Genomic DNA, 12,771 nt, shown 5'->3' on the forward strand with positions numbered 1-12,771 from the left:
TTTCTAAGCAAAAAAGCAATAAAAATTGAGGTAATTCTGTAGTTGTTCACACCGGTAGGCGAGGCACGCCCGCACCCGACAGTCACTCTCTCTCAGCCCTACGGAGGGGGTCCTGTGCGCGAGATGAGAAGAGGCCATTGGGGCTAATGGGCGGACAATGCAGGTGGGGAGTGTCCCCACGCCCCGCCCCGGAGGGACGCGCCCCTCTGCCGCCTCCGTGACCGGACCCCCGCAGGACAGGGCCGGGAGGAGCTGTGAGTTGCGCGAGGGCCGGGTGGAAGCAGGCCATAGTTTCACGAGTCAGAAGGACACGCTCAGCAAAGGGTCAGCAGCAGCAGCGACAGCGGTGGCAGCCGGGAAGCCCCTGGCAGTGCCGGAAACTCAGGGTGGGGTCCCCCACGACGACGCAAGACCGCGCCCCCGAAACCCCCCAGGCCGCGCCTCAAGGGTGGGCGGGGCTGGGGGCGGGCTCGGCCCGGAGGGTCGCCCTTTGGCCACCGGCCCCTCCTGCAACCACGACAGATCTTTGCCCCTTTACAAGCCATCACCAACCAGGTTCCGGCCCCAGCAGAGGCCCGAGCCCCTGCCATGCCTGGGCGAGGCTGGCCCCGCCAGCAGGCAGCGCGGCCCGGAGCAGACGCCGAGCTCAGAGGCCCGGGAGAAAACGGTCACCCCAGAGCGCGCCCGGAGAGTCAGGGGAGCTTTCCATAGACAGAGAGGAGGGGGGCCCAAGGCAAGCTCCACAGGGCGCAGGGCATGCACTGGAGGGCAGAGGCAGAGTTATAAACGGGTCGGTTACTTGACGAGATCTTCTGGATGGGTGAGTCGGGGTCCGGGCGGGACAGCCACTGAACTATGTAGCTCTTCTTGGAGGGATCTGAGATGTTTCCTAAAGGGAGGAGAGAGGGGCTGCGGCTGCAGGGCACCAGGCTGGGGCCCTCACCCCAGGCAGAGAGGCTCCAGGTCTCCCGGGGTCCTGGGGAAGCGTCATTCAAGGCCCTCCCCTCCCCGCCTCCCTGGGCAGACAAACGGTCCTCCGCTGACAAGTCCACGCCCACCTCCTGCCCCTCCTGACAGCATCCTGGGTCTCAGCTGGGTCTCAGCTATCCCGTCTCTCTCGCTGCCCTGGCATGCAGGCCCTGCCGCCTCCTTTTCTGGGCCGGCTCCTCTGCCCCTGCACCCTGCCTGCTCCCCCGGGTTCCACCTGCTGACTCGAGCTCTGAGCTCCCAGAAAGCTTGGACAGAGCAGTGCCAGGGGAATGAGAGATCCTGGATACACTCTCCCCAGCTGGGGGCAGGTGCCTAGACCCCCCAGAGCTCCCTCCTCTACAGAAGGGAACTGTGGCAGGCAGGGTCTAGTCTTGAGCTGTGTGGAGACCTTAGAGGTGACACATGTATAGCATTTGGCCAGGCGTCTGTGCGCGGTAGGTATTCTGGTTCTCCTCGAAGGGCACAGAGCACACCCTCTACTCGCAGAGGCACCCCCTACTCACGCAGGTGTCCCCCTATTCACACAGGCACCCCCTAAACCATAGCCACCAGCATTCCCTAGCTGGCTGAGTCCTGCTGTCACCGTGAGTCTGCAGTGCCCTGAAAGCAGGGAGGGGCGAGTCAGCTCCACACAGCTGCCTCCGTTTCCTGCCAGGCAAAGGTCCCAGACCTGGCCTCAGTGCTCCGCTTCTCCATGCTCACAGATGGTGAGTCCGGCTACTCTCTGGGAAGAGCCAGATTTGCCTGAACCAAGCCTCCGACACCCCCGTCCTGGGCTGCTGCATGCTGGGAGCAGGGGCAGGGGCTGCAGGGGGCTTACGGGGACAGGGGCCAAGCCTGCAGGTCCTCGCCGTCTCAGGCCGCTCCTCCTGGCAGATGCCGAAGCTGTCGTCCGCAGTGCGGCAGAGCACTGGCCGCTCCTGGGTGCCATCGCCACAGGTTACCGAGCACTGCAGGGGGAGAGTCACCAGGCAGGGTTCACCTCCCATGCAGGGCCCGCACTGGCAGAGCTGGAGGAGCCCACAGTCCCCAGGCACATGACCCATGAGCTCAGGAGGAGGTGTGGGACAGTGGGGAAAGTAGGGTTAGAGGCTGCCTTGCCCCACCCTCGGGGACCGCCCCAATCTCCTGGGGCTCTAAAGAAGGGACCCACATGCCTGTATCTCTGAGCTGCTGTGTGACAGTTCCCATATACAGACTGGCATAGGCCTGGCGCTGCTGGGCTCTCAGTGACAGCCTCACTTCTCTGGCTGGAGGAGGTCCAAGGCCCAGGAGAACCTGCTGTGCCCTGGGCAGGGGTTGGGGTGGGGCACTGGGAAAGCTCTGACCCAGCCTAGGAGGCGCCAGTAGGCTCCCCACAATCCTGGACACGAGGCTCTACCACTAGTGCCCTCACTGGCTCCTCCAGCCCGCAGCACCACCACTGCTCCACCACACTGACCAGGGAGGTGCCAGAAGAAGCAGTCACGCCCAGCCTTGCCCAAGGAAAATTCTCCAGTCCTCATCACATGTGCAGGAAAAGGCTGACTCAGCAGACCTGGATTGCTCCAAGCCTGCACATTCCCAAAAAAGGCCTGTGTTTTGTTTTGTTTTTTTCTTTTGTTGTTGGTTTTGAGACAGGATCTCACTGTGTGGCCCAGGCTGGAGTACAGTGGCACGATATCAGCTCACTGCAACCTCCACCTTCCAGGCTCAAGCAATCCTCCCACCTTAGCCTCCCGAGGAGCAGGGAGTACAGGCACACACCACCACACCTGGCTAATTTTTTTAAATTATTTTTTGTGAAGACAGTGTTTTGCCATGCCGCCCAGGCTGGTCTCTAACACCTGAGTTCAGGCGATCCACCCGCCTCGGCCTCCCAAAGTGCTGGGATTACTGGCGTAAGCCATTGTGCCCGGCCAACGCCTGTTTTCAAGACTGGCCCTCGTGCAGCTCCAAGCTCATGGAGGGTTCCACCTATTAAGAGTGCTTTTACATGCCTGAGGCCTTGAGTCACGCAGTACCAGTTGGTCTGGGTAGTTCATACTAACAATGATGGATGGGAACACCTGCTTTTCCTCTAAAGTCTGAGGTCACACCTATGTAGCTGACCCCATTGAAAACCCTGGACGCCCAGGCTCTGGTGGGCTTCCCTGGTTGGCAGCATTTCACATGCATGGCCACTTATGGGTGCAGGGGGAATTCAGGGCATTTCTGTGACCCCACTGGGAGGGGACACCAGGAGCTTGCACCTAGATTCCTCCCAACTTCCTCGCCTGTGACTTTTCTTTTTCCTGATTCTACTCTGTACCCTTTCACTGTAAGCCCCTGCAACTGCGAGTCCCACTTCTGAGTCTGTGAGTCCTTCTAGTGGATTACTGAGCCTGAGGGTGGTCTTGGGGAGCCCCTGACACGTGCTCCTCCAGCTCTGCCAGCGTGGGCCCTGCATGTGACCGGGCTGTCAGAGCTCACGTCAGCTCTGGCCTGGCCTCAGCTGGCTCTCAGGCTCTGCCCCTAGGACCACCCCTGTAGCCCTTCAGTCCATCCTCATTCTTTCTCCCAGCACAAGCCTAAGCATGCCCTGTTCATCTCCCCTCCTGCAAGTTTGTCTGGCCTCCTAGACCCCTCCCACTTCTGCATGAGACCCAGGTGTCCCCTAGGATCCTGGAGCCCCAAACATCCCACTGGGCCTTGGAGCCCGGGCTACCCTCAGTTTCCTGGGATTCCAGACCCCGTATCATACAGAAGCCTCTGGCTGTGCAGTAAAGATACACATTCCACTGGTTTCTTAGCACAGCACTGACCATGTGGCACCCACTGGTGCCGTGAAACCCACGGGATGTGGCTCAGGACAGGAGCTACATCCAGGCCCACATGCCAAAAGGGGAACGCTCTGGTCACCTCAGTCCCACCCAAGCTCAGTTTGGGAGCTGAGGACACAGGATCGGGGGACTGCTTACCTGGGACCAGGGCCCGGCTCGCCAACGACCAGGGCAGAGCTCGCGGTTGCAGGCCCGGCGGCTCTCGGGCCGGGCGTCATTGCAATGCTTGGTGTGCACGGAGCGGGTAGTGTTGTTGTGTAGGGGCTGAATGCAGCGCACGGAGCGCACCTGCATGCCTGTCCGCCCACAGCTCTGGCTGCATGGTTCCCATTCGCCTATGACCCACCTGCCAGGGCACAGGGCGCACAGTCAGGCTTCTGCAGCACCTGGAGAACCTGCCTGGCTGAGCTCCAGCGCCGCTCCCTGCAGCCCAGGTAGACAGCGAGAACAGAGGGCAGCCTGCTCCCCTCCCCGGTGCACCTTCTCTTATTCTCACTAAGATGCTGGCCATCCAGGCTTGCACAGAGGGGAAACTGAGGCTCAGCTGCCCCAGGTCCTACTGATGATGAGTCCCATGCATGTCACCACTGGGAGGCCCTGGTGGGGCTGGTGGCTGTGGAGGTCCCTAGCCTGAAGAGGTTTCCCAGCTCCTTAGGGTCTGGGCCCTGCTACCTGGCCTCACCTTCTGCTGACATCACAAATCCTTCTCGGCAGAGCTCAAGAGCAATGTGGATTCCCTCAGCACCCTCTCCTATGTGGCCCCCACCTGCCCATTTACCAACTGTCTTCCCCACTGAGGTTCCTGGACCCAGAAACGCAGCTGGGCCCAGCCCCAGGGCCTGAACGTCAAAGCCACTGCTTAAGAAACATCTACCCTGTGGTACAGGGCCAGGAGGCAAGCCCTGGGCCTCTGAACCTCCATTTTGCCATCTGGGCATCCCTGTTTCTTGTCATCTCTAAGATGCACATAACTGTTCAGTTTGGCGGGTCTGAAGCTGGGGTGCGCCTCCTGCCCTGCAGCATCTTAGATTCCATGAAATGTGGTGGAGAGACTTGGTCTAATGCCTCGGATGATGCCAGGCCCAGGCCCCACACCTCCAAGCATGGGAGCCCCTGGTGGCCCCTGGCCTGTCTCCTCTAGTGGGAGCCCGAGCTGGGGGCACTCACACTGGCTGGGAGCACTCACACTGGCTGGGAGCACTCACACTGGCTGGGGGCACTCACACTGGCTGGGAGCAGTCACACTGGCTGGGGGCACTCACACTGGCTGGGGGCACTCACACTGGCTGGGGGCACTCACACTGGCTGGGAGCACTCACACTGGCTGGGGGCACTCACACTGGCTGGGAGCATTCCTGCGGGTTGCACGCTCTGCGGATGGCTTTGGGCTTCGAGAGGGCGGCACAGAAGCCGCGGTGCACCATCTTGTGGTCCAGCCTCCGGCGGCAGCCATACTTGGTGAACTGGGACCCTGAAGACAGAGAGCTCAAAGGGGCTCGGTGGGGCAGCACGCCCTGCCCAAGGGTGCAAGGAGGGGTGGGCTGCAGCAGCAGCGCTGGCCTCATTTTCCTGCTCACCCTTGTGATGGCGATAAGGGTGGGCAGGGCACCGAGCCTGCGGCTGGCTGGGGGAGGCCTTGGTGAGCCCCAGGTGGAGGGGCGAGAGGCGGGAGAGAGGTCACTTTCTCCCTTAGGCTGCTTCTCCCTCACTGGGCTCCTGGGTCAGAGTGGAGGCCCTGTTTCCTCTCTACTGCTAGGGCACCGCTTCTGCCTTGACCTCACATGCCCAGCGGGACGGGTGCAAGCCAGGAGCCGGTGCCCAGCGGGCGGGACTGGTGCAAGCCAGGAGCCAGTGCCCAGCGGGCGGGACTGGTGCAAGCCAGGAGCCAGTGCCCAGCAGGACGGGACGGGTGCAAGCCAGGAGCCGGTGCCCAGCGGGCGGGACTGGTGCAAGCCAGGAGCCGGTGCCCAGCGGGACGGGACGGGTGCAAGCCAGGAGCCGGTGCCCAGCGGGCGGGACGGGTGCAAGCCAGGAGCCGGTGCCCAGCGGGCGGGACTGGTGCAAGCCAGGAGCCGGTGCCCAGCGGGACGGGACGGGTGCAAGCCAGGAGCCGGTGCCCAGCGGGTGGGACGGGTGCAAGCCAGGAGCCGGTGCCCAGCGGGACGGGACGGGTGCAAGCCAGGAGCCGGGCAAGCACTGGGCCCGCAGCCCGCATGCTTCCTCCCACAGGCCCGGAGCAGCCGTGCTCAACCCGGGTGATTTTCTCCAGCAGGGGACATTTGGCCACGTCTGGGACATGTTTGGTTGTCACAACTGGGGGAAGGGGTGCCACTGGCATCTGGTGAGCAAAGGTCAAGAATGCTGCTCGGCACCCCACCGTGCACAGGACAGCCCCCGTGGTGGCGAGTGACAGAGCCCAAAATGTCAGTGATGCCCAGGCTGCGAGACCCCGGCCTGCTGGGTAAGACCAAAGAAAGCACGGAGATAAAGCCTGACCTCCTCTGGGTGCCTGGAGGCGTCCCAGGAAGCAGAGGCTGGGGAGGCTGACGTGGTGGAAGGGCGGTGGAGGGGCTCAGGCGAGGAGAAGCCTGCACAGAGGCCCCAAGGGGGGGACACGGTGTATCCAGGAAAAGCCCTCAAGGCCAGCGTGGCCAGGACCCGGGGGCGAGGCACAGGGTGGAAATATACCGGGAGAGGCCAACAAGTTGCCCCAACCCTGGAGGCCATGAGGAGAATTTTGTTTTTTATCCTAAGAGCAGAGGAAGCTGTTGAAGACTATGACACCAGGAAGAGACACTGTCTGAGGTGTTCCCTCAAAAGGTCACTTTGGGGTGAGAGTGGACACACAAGGGCCAGTCCAGAGGAAGGTGCCAGGACAGGAAGATGGGAAGAGCAGACAGGCCCAGGAGATTTCAGGAATCACCAGGGGTGGATGCGCTGATGAAATCCAGGCCTGGTATGGGGCCAGGGGTGCCCAGGGGCCCTGAAAGAGGACCCTTCCATCTGCCTGGGCCAGGGAGTGACCCCACCTCTTGGTGAGCTCCTTGTCCTCTAGGTGTGGACCCAGCATGGCATCGAAGGAGGACTGTCCTGGCCACTTGCCTGGTATCGCCTAGCCCCCAGGAGCACGCAGAACAGATCAGTGTTTCCTGTCCACCTCTGGGTCCTATGTCCCATCAACTGCAGACTCTCTGGGGTCCAGGGTGGGTAGGACCCCTCTGTGCTCAGCCCTGTCCCAGAAACATCTGGGAGGCTTTTCCCAGTGAACAGAGGGAGAAGCCTCTGGGGGTGTCATCTGCACTGCCAGAGTCTTGCCTGTGCGATCCTGCCAACGCCATGGCGTGATCCTTCCGAGCCGTCCACACATCAACCTCCTGCCAGGCCAGCCTGTCACCCCCACACTGAAGCAGGCCCACAAATACAGGGTCCATGTCCCACACACCCTTCGGCCACATTTGACCCAATGTCCCAGCACCCCCCCTTCCTACCCACCCACCGGCCCCTCCAGTGCCGCTAAGCCCTCGCCCACCCAGGCAAAGGTCCCTGCTGTGGCTCCTCGGCCCCTGCTCACGCTGACCCCACCCCAGGGACGCCCCCTACCTTCTCGTGGCCACCCTCATGTCATCCAGGTCCCCAACTTCGAGACCCCCTCACCTCCGCCACAGGGCTTGGAGCACGGAGACCACTTCTTCAGGGCCCACTCGTAGATCACGGAGTCCTCTTCCAGGACGTTGTTGTCGTCAACATTCAGTGAGTCCTCATGGATCATGTATTTGTACGTCAGTGAGACCCGGGTGTCTCCCACCGGGATGACCTGCGCCAGCCCAAGAGCCTTGATGTGCCTGACCTGCCCTCCATGCTTCCTCCCCAGCCAGCTTAGGAACGGCAGCCGAGGCCGACTCCAGAGGAGTCTCATCATTCATGGCAGTTACATTCCATGAAGTCGCCCTGAGCACCAAATTCTTGAATACGGAACCATTACCCCAGGGGGCACAGGGTGAGGTTCCTGTGAGCCTCTGTCTCAACATTTTTGTTACCCGATAAATATATAACCTTGTTTTATGTGTGAGTCTGTTTATTTTTTTGTTTGTTTTTGTTTTTGTTTTTGAGATGGAGTTTCACTCTTGTAGCCCAGGCTGGAGTATAGTGTGGCACAATCTCGGCTCACTGCAACCTCCGCCTCCCAGATTCAAGCGATTCTCCTGCCTCAGCCTCCCGAATAACTGGGATTACAGGTGCCTGCCACCATGCCCGGCTAATTTTTGTATTTTTAGTAGAGATGGGGTTTCACCATGTTGGCCAGGCTGGTCTTGAACTCCTGACCTCGGGTGATACACCTGGCTTGGCTTCCAAAGTGCTGGGATTACAGGCATGAGCCACTGCGCCTGGCCTATGTGTGAGTCTGTTTAAAGACACTTTATTTAATATTTACTGTGATTCATTAACACTGAACTCACAGTCAATAGCACTGCAGCCCATGCCTGAATGAAGCTTATTCAACACATGTATTTTCTTCTTAAGACACACTGCTTCTTGGGCTTAGGAACACTGGACAGCGCTTCAGCAACAGGCTCAGGGTGATTTTAAACAGAGAAATCGCCCCCAAAATAGCAGAAAATGTGACGTATGTGACACTCAACAGAGTGCAGAAAGAACCCCTGTTTGTGGGATGAGAGCAGAAACAAGCAGATAGCGTGCCGAGTTGCTCCCACCTCCGCTGGGAACACATGTGTCAGGCGACTCACACTTCACAGCTCTGTGCGTGTCCGTTTGGGGCTCACAAATCAATTTTAGTGAGGAGGTGAATTTGCAAATACAGAAACCGTGAGTACTGAGGACCAACTGCTCACACACTGACGCAGGTAGGTCACCAAAGGCACATCCAGGGGGCCAGAAGTCACTGCAGGCGAGGCAGGCAGGGTGGCATGGGGTACACGGGGCATACCTGGCTCACTGTTGCACCTGCTTACAGGTGCACCCATGTGTGGAGCGCTGGGGGCTGGTGGATTAATCCCATTGCCAGCATGCCCACCTTAGGGGAGGGGCTCCAGAGCACGGGAGCCTTATTTGTGATATGTACCTTTTTTGACAAAATATATCCCTATGCAGTTAAAATTAAATTTTAAAAAGTGATCTGACCTCCTCGAAACTAGGTAAAAAAAAAAAGTGATTTGAAAATCCAGCCCCCTTGGTACTTTCCTATAACCAGGAGATCTGGGGTCCCGTCCTGGTTAGAGACACATTCCAGCTCAACCTGGGTCTGGGCATCTAGCTTCCCAGACCCTGAGCGTCACCTCCCAGAGTGTCACCGGTTCCAATGTAACAGCACACTCCAACGAGCATGCTGATGGCAGCTGTGAATGTCATTCAGACGGTGAAACCGAAACCCTCAAAGGGAGAGTGTGCCCAAGGTCACCTAGGGGTCATGTGGGGTCCAGAGCCCCGACTCCTGGATGCATGTCCCTTCCTGGCTCTGACCAAGTCAGAGCCCCTTGGTGCCAAAGGGACCATGCAGAGTGTCACCTGAAGGGTCAGGAGGCTCAGCGTCCCAGGCACCCCCATCCCTCCCCCAGTGGCCACCCGCACCCTTGCCTGGGCCCAGCCCTGCCTGGACTCACCAGAACGGTGATGGTGCCGTGGAGGGGGCCCATGGTCTGCAGCGTCTCCCGGCCGTCCTCGTCCCTGTACTCCCACTCGACACCCATGGCAATGAAGGTTTTGGAACTGGCACCCACGTCATTCTCTTCATTTAAGATGAACTTGCCTGTCTCCAGGTTCTTGACGGCTGAGAACGGCAAGACCAAGTCCCCCATTGTGGTCACCCAAGGGCAGGACCCACGCCCACTGGTTTGGGCTGGTCGGGGAGTGGGGGGCAGCTAGCTGGACCCCTCGTCTCTCTGGCTGTCCCCGGCCAGTTTCCTCTGTGCCATGACAGCCCAAATGACTCTGGAAGCCCTGTGTGCCCATCACTGCTCCCTTGGGACCAGATTACCCTCGACTCGAATCCTCTGCTCCCACCAGCCCTGGAGGTGCTGGCTCCCCTTGGAAGCCACTCAGTAGCTGTCAAGGCCACCTACCCACAGCCTATTGGGAGCACTCAGTGGGCACTTAGAGGCCACCCTGGGCAGGATGGCTGGGAGGGGTCTCTACACGGTGCAGGGCATCTGCTGGACAGGCGAGCACAGGACCCTGTTGGGGTAGGGCTTCCTGCCATGGGGTGAGCATATGTCTGGCTGAAACAGCAGAACCCCCACCCCATCAGGGACCATGGCCCAGCCAAGGCCCCAGCAGCTCCCCACAGCCCCAGAAAAGGCCTGGCCTGATTGGGTGACACTCAGGTCATCTTGGAGCAGAGGACCTGGCTAGCCAGGAAGCCCCATGCTTTCTGCAGTGTGGGGGGTGGCTGCTGCGGGGCAGCTGGGTGATGTGAGTGGGGCCGCAGACAGGGCACTAGTGAGAGAATCATTCCCTGTCACGTCCCCTGTAATTCTGTCCACTCACAAACAAAGCCTCTGCTTGGTGCCACAGGTCCCTGCCTTCTCTCTAGCCCTTGCTCCCTTTCCACAGAGAGTGACCTCAGCCCCAGAGGCAGTGGCAGGAAGCAGTGTTGGGACAGAAATGTCTTTTTGTTCAGAAACTGACTTTTCGGTTCACCTTCTGCTTCAGGCAAGTGGTACAGGTTTTTGTATTTAGGGTAGCAATCAAAAGTTTCCTCTTAAGTAAAAGGCCAGGTGCGGTGGCTCACACCTGTAATCCCAGCACTTTGGGAGGCTGAGGCAGGCGGATCACGAGGTCAGGAAATGCAGACCATCCTGGCTAACACGGTGAAACCCTGTCTCTAGTAAAAATACAAAAAATTAGCTGGGCATGGTGGCACACACCTGTAGTCCCAGCTACTTGGGAGGCTGAGGCAGGAGAATCACTTGAAACCAGAAGGTGGAGGTTGCAGTGAGCCAAGATCAGGCCACTGCACTCCAGCCTGGGCGACAGAACAAGACTCAAAAAAAAAAAAAAAAAAAAAATTAAGAAAGAAAAATGAGTATCAAAAGAGAGTGAGATCCTGTCTCTAAATAAAAACAAAATAAAATAAAACAAAAGGGAGATAAAATAAAAGGGCATGGTGTGTTTGTCAGGGAGCGTGGGTGCTGGTCCACAGCAGCGTGGGAGCCCCAACCCTGTCCAGCCTCCTGGGGATGGGGATGAATGTGGGGCTCAGATTGGGGAAGGGACTTATCCAGGGGCCCCAGCAGTCCCTGGTATCACTTCTGACCTTGGCCCATGAATTCCCAGAAGGTAGGGCCCAGGCACCTTCAGGGGGAGGGTGGACAGGTCCTGAGAGCCTCCTGTGGCCTGGGAGGGCGTGGTCTCCCAGGCAGCGCTGCTTCGTGGAAAGGGGCACCCAGAGGTGTGAGAACATCCATATTTTCAGGAGATACCAGGATCCCTATTTTAGCAGGAATCTCTTGAATTTAAAATTAAATGAATTGAAAATGTAAGTGCACTGTGTGCCCCCACCTGCCAGCTGGCCTTGCTGAGGGGATGGGAGGGCTGCCCGGGACCCTGCTGCCTGCAGACCCCGCCTGCCTTCCCGAGGGCAGGGGGCCTTCCCGCCCTGACTGTGAGAACAGGGGACAGGGAGTCATCCTGTAGACTGAGGGACACGTGTTTTGCATATATGTCCTTTCACAGCTGCTGCCAAGTGGAGCCCTCTGATCCCAAACCCTGGCCTCTCCACAAGGGGAGGACCCTGGGAAAGGGCCTAGGTGGGCTTAGCAGAGGGACAGGTGGGGGAGGGGCTGCCCTGGCTCAGGTCATGGCTGCACAACCCAGGCCCCTGACCCCTGACCCCTGGCACTCTGCCCATTGATCCCAGAGGAGCCAGGTCTTGAGGACGCCGAGTTGTCTGGCTCTGAGACTCACCCAGATGGTGGCTGGTGGCGTCTACCTCCTGAATGAGCAGGTGTCTGGCTCCCGCAGGGATCTCAAACATCTTGATGTAACCTTTTTTTGATGTGGAAAGACACAGCAAACTGAGAAGGGAAGGGGCCGCTCAAATTCGCACAATGCAAGGAGGGGCCTCGCTCTTGAAGGCAGTTCCTTTGGAGGCTCTCCCAGGACCCTGGTATTTCTCGGGCTTTGAGGACCCACCTGAGACGGGCCACCAGGAAAGCTGCTGCTTCCGGCCTAGTCTCTAAGGCCCAACCCGGGCATCCTCATATACTGGCATTCTCCACTCTGACCCCTGTAACCCCGGCCCCCACTCTCCTCTTCCCCACCCGCCCTGGCACCCAGCTGGGGCTGTCCTCGACTTAGGATTCTCCCTCCCCTCACTGTCACAGACCTCTCCCACTCCCCAGAATAGTCATGAGCCTGGACAGCCCCAGGATGAGTCAGGCCTGCAGCTGTCTGGGCATGAGCTGCTGCAGGCATCCAGGCTCCAGCGTGGAGGGCAGGGACTCACTCACCATGCTTCTTGGGTGACCGTGTGAACGTGCCCTTGACCACTTTGCAGTGGCTGTTGTCCCCTCCGCACACGCCACACTTGTCTTCCTGCTTGCTGGAGCCAATCACACCGTCACAGCCCACCTTCTGTTGGGGGAGGAGGCAGTCAGGACTTAAGACGTCTGGCTAGTAGAGTCAGGGTCCTACTATGTTGCCCCCAGTCTCGAACACCTGGCCTCAAGCAATCCTCCTGCCTTGGCCTCCCAAAGCATTGGGATTACAGGCGTGAACCACCTCGTCTGGCCTCGTCTTTTATTATCTCCAAAATCAGAGTGTGTGTAGTCATGAGTTAAACGGACCTTGCCTGCCACCTACAGCAGTGTCTCGACCTGGCAGTTTCCGTCTGGGCCCCTGTGCGTGCGGCTGGTCGTGGGCAGGGGACTCATCGAGGCCCAGGCAGGCACCGTCCCTGGCCTGGTAAACATTTATGTTTGGCAAGCGGGAGATGCTGTTTATTTTTACATTTTTTTTGAGACGG

General features: G+C 59.2%; 2 protein-coding genes across 3 annotated transcripts in view; one reads left to right on the top strand and one right to left on the bottom strand.

The window, feature by feature from the left end:
- Nucleotides 1–7,451, top strand: part of ZNF354C (zinc finger protein 354C) — a 61,220-nt gene extending 53,769 nt beyond the window's left edge. The window contains exon 3 of the mRNA XM_063724435.1: nucleotides 6,064–7,451. Within this exon, the coding sequence (XP_063580505.1) occupies nucleotides 6,064–6,201 (138 nt within the window). The 3' untranslated portion in view covers nucleotides 6,202–7,451. The remainder of the gene's footprint in view (nucleotides 1–6,063) is intronic.
- The window catches only part of ADAMTS2 (ADAM metallopeptidase with thrombospondin type 1 motif 2), a 237,810-nt gene that overhangs the window by 9,538 nt on the left and 215,501 nt on the right, over nucleotides 1–12,771 (bottom strand). For both annotated transcript variants that reach the window (XM_009241356.4, XM_024246986.3), the window contains 8 exons: nucleotides 12,257–12,380; nucleotides 11,712–11,792; nucleotides 9,410–9,576; nucleotides 7,446–7,605; nucleotides 5,130–5,262; nucleotides 3,930–4,137; nucleotides 1,811–1,940; nucleotides 800–889 (listed from right to left, as the gene is read on the bottom strand). In XM_009241356.4, coding sequence (XP_009239631.4) covers nucleotides 800–889; nucleotides 1,811–1,940; nucleotides 3,930–4,137; nucleotides 5,130–5,262; nucleotides 7,446–7,605; nucleotides 9,410–9,576; nucleotides 11,712–11,792; nucleotides 12,257–12,380 — 1,093 coding nt within the window. The remainder of the gene's footprint in view (nucleotides 1–799; nucleotides 890–1,810; nucleotides 1,941–3,929; nucleotides 4,138–5,129; nucleotides 5,263–7,445; nucleotides 7,606–9,409; nucleotides 9,577–11,711; nucleotides 11,793–12,256; nucleotides 12,381–12,771) is intronic.

Source organism: Pongo abelii, chromosome 4 (genome assembly GCF_028885655.2).
Source record: "Pongo abelii isolate AG06213 chromosome 4, NHGRI_mPonAbe1-v2.0_pri, whole genome shotgun sequence".
Classification (NCBI taxonomy): Eukaryota; Metazoa; Chordata; class Mammalia; order Primates; family Hominidae; genus Pongo; species Pongo abelii.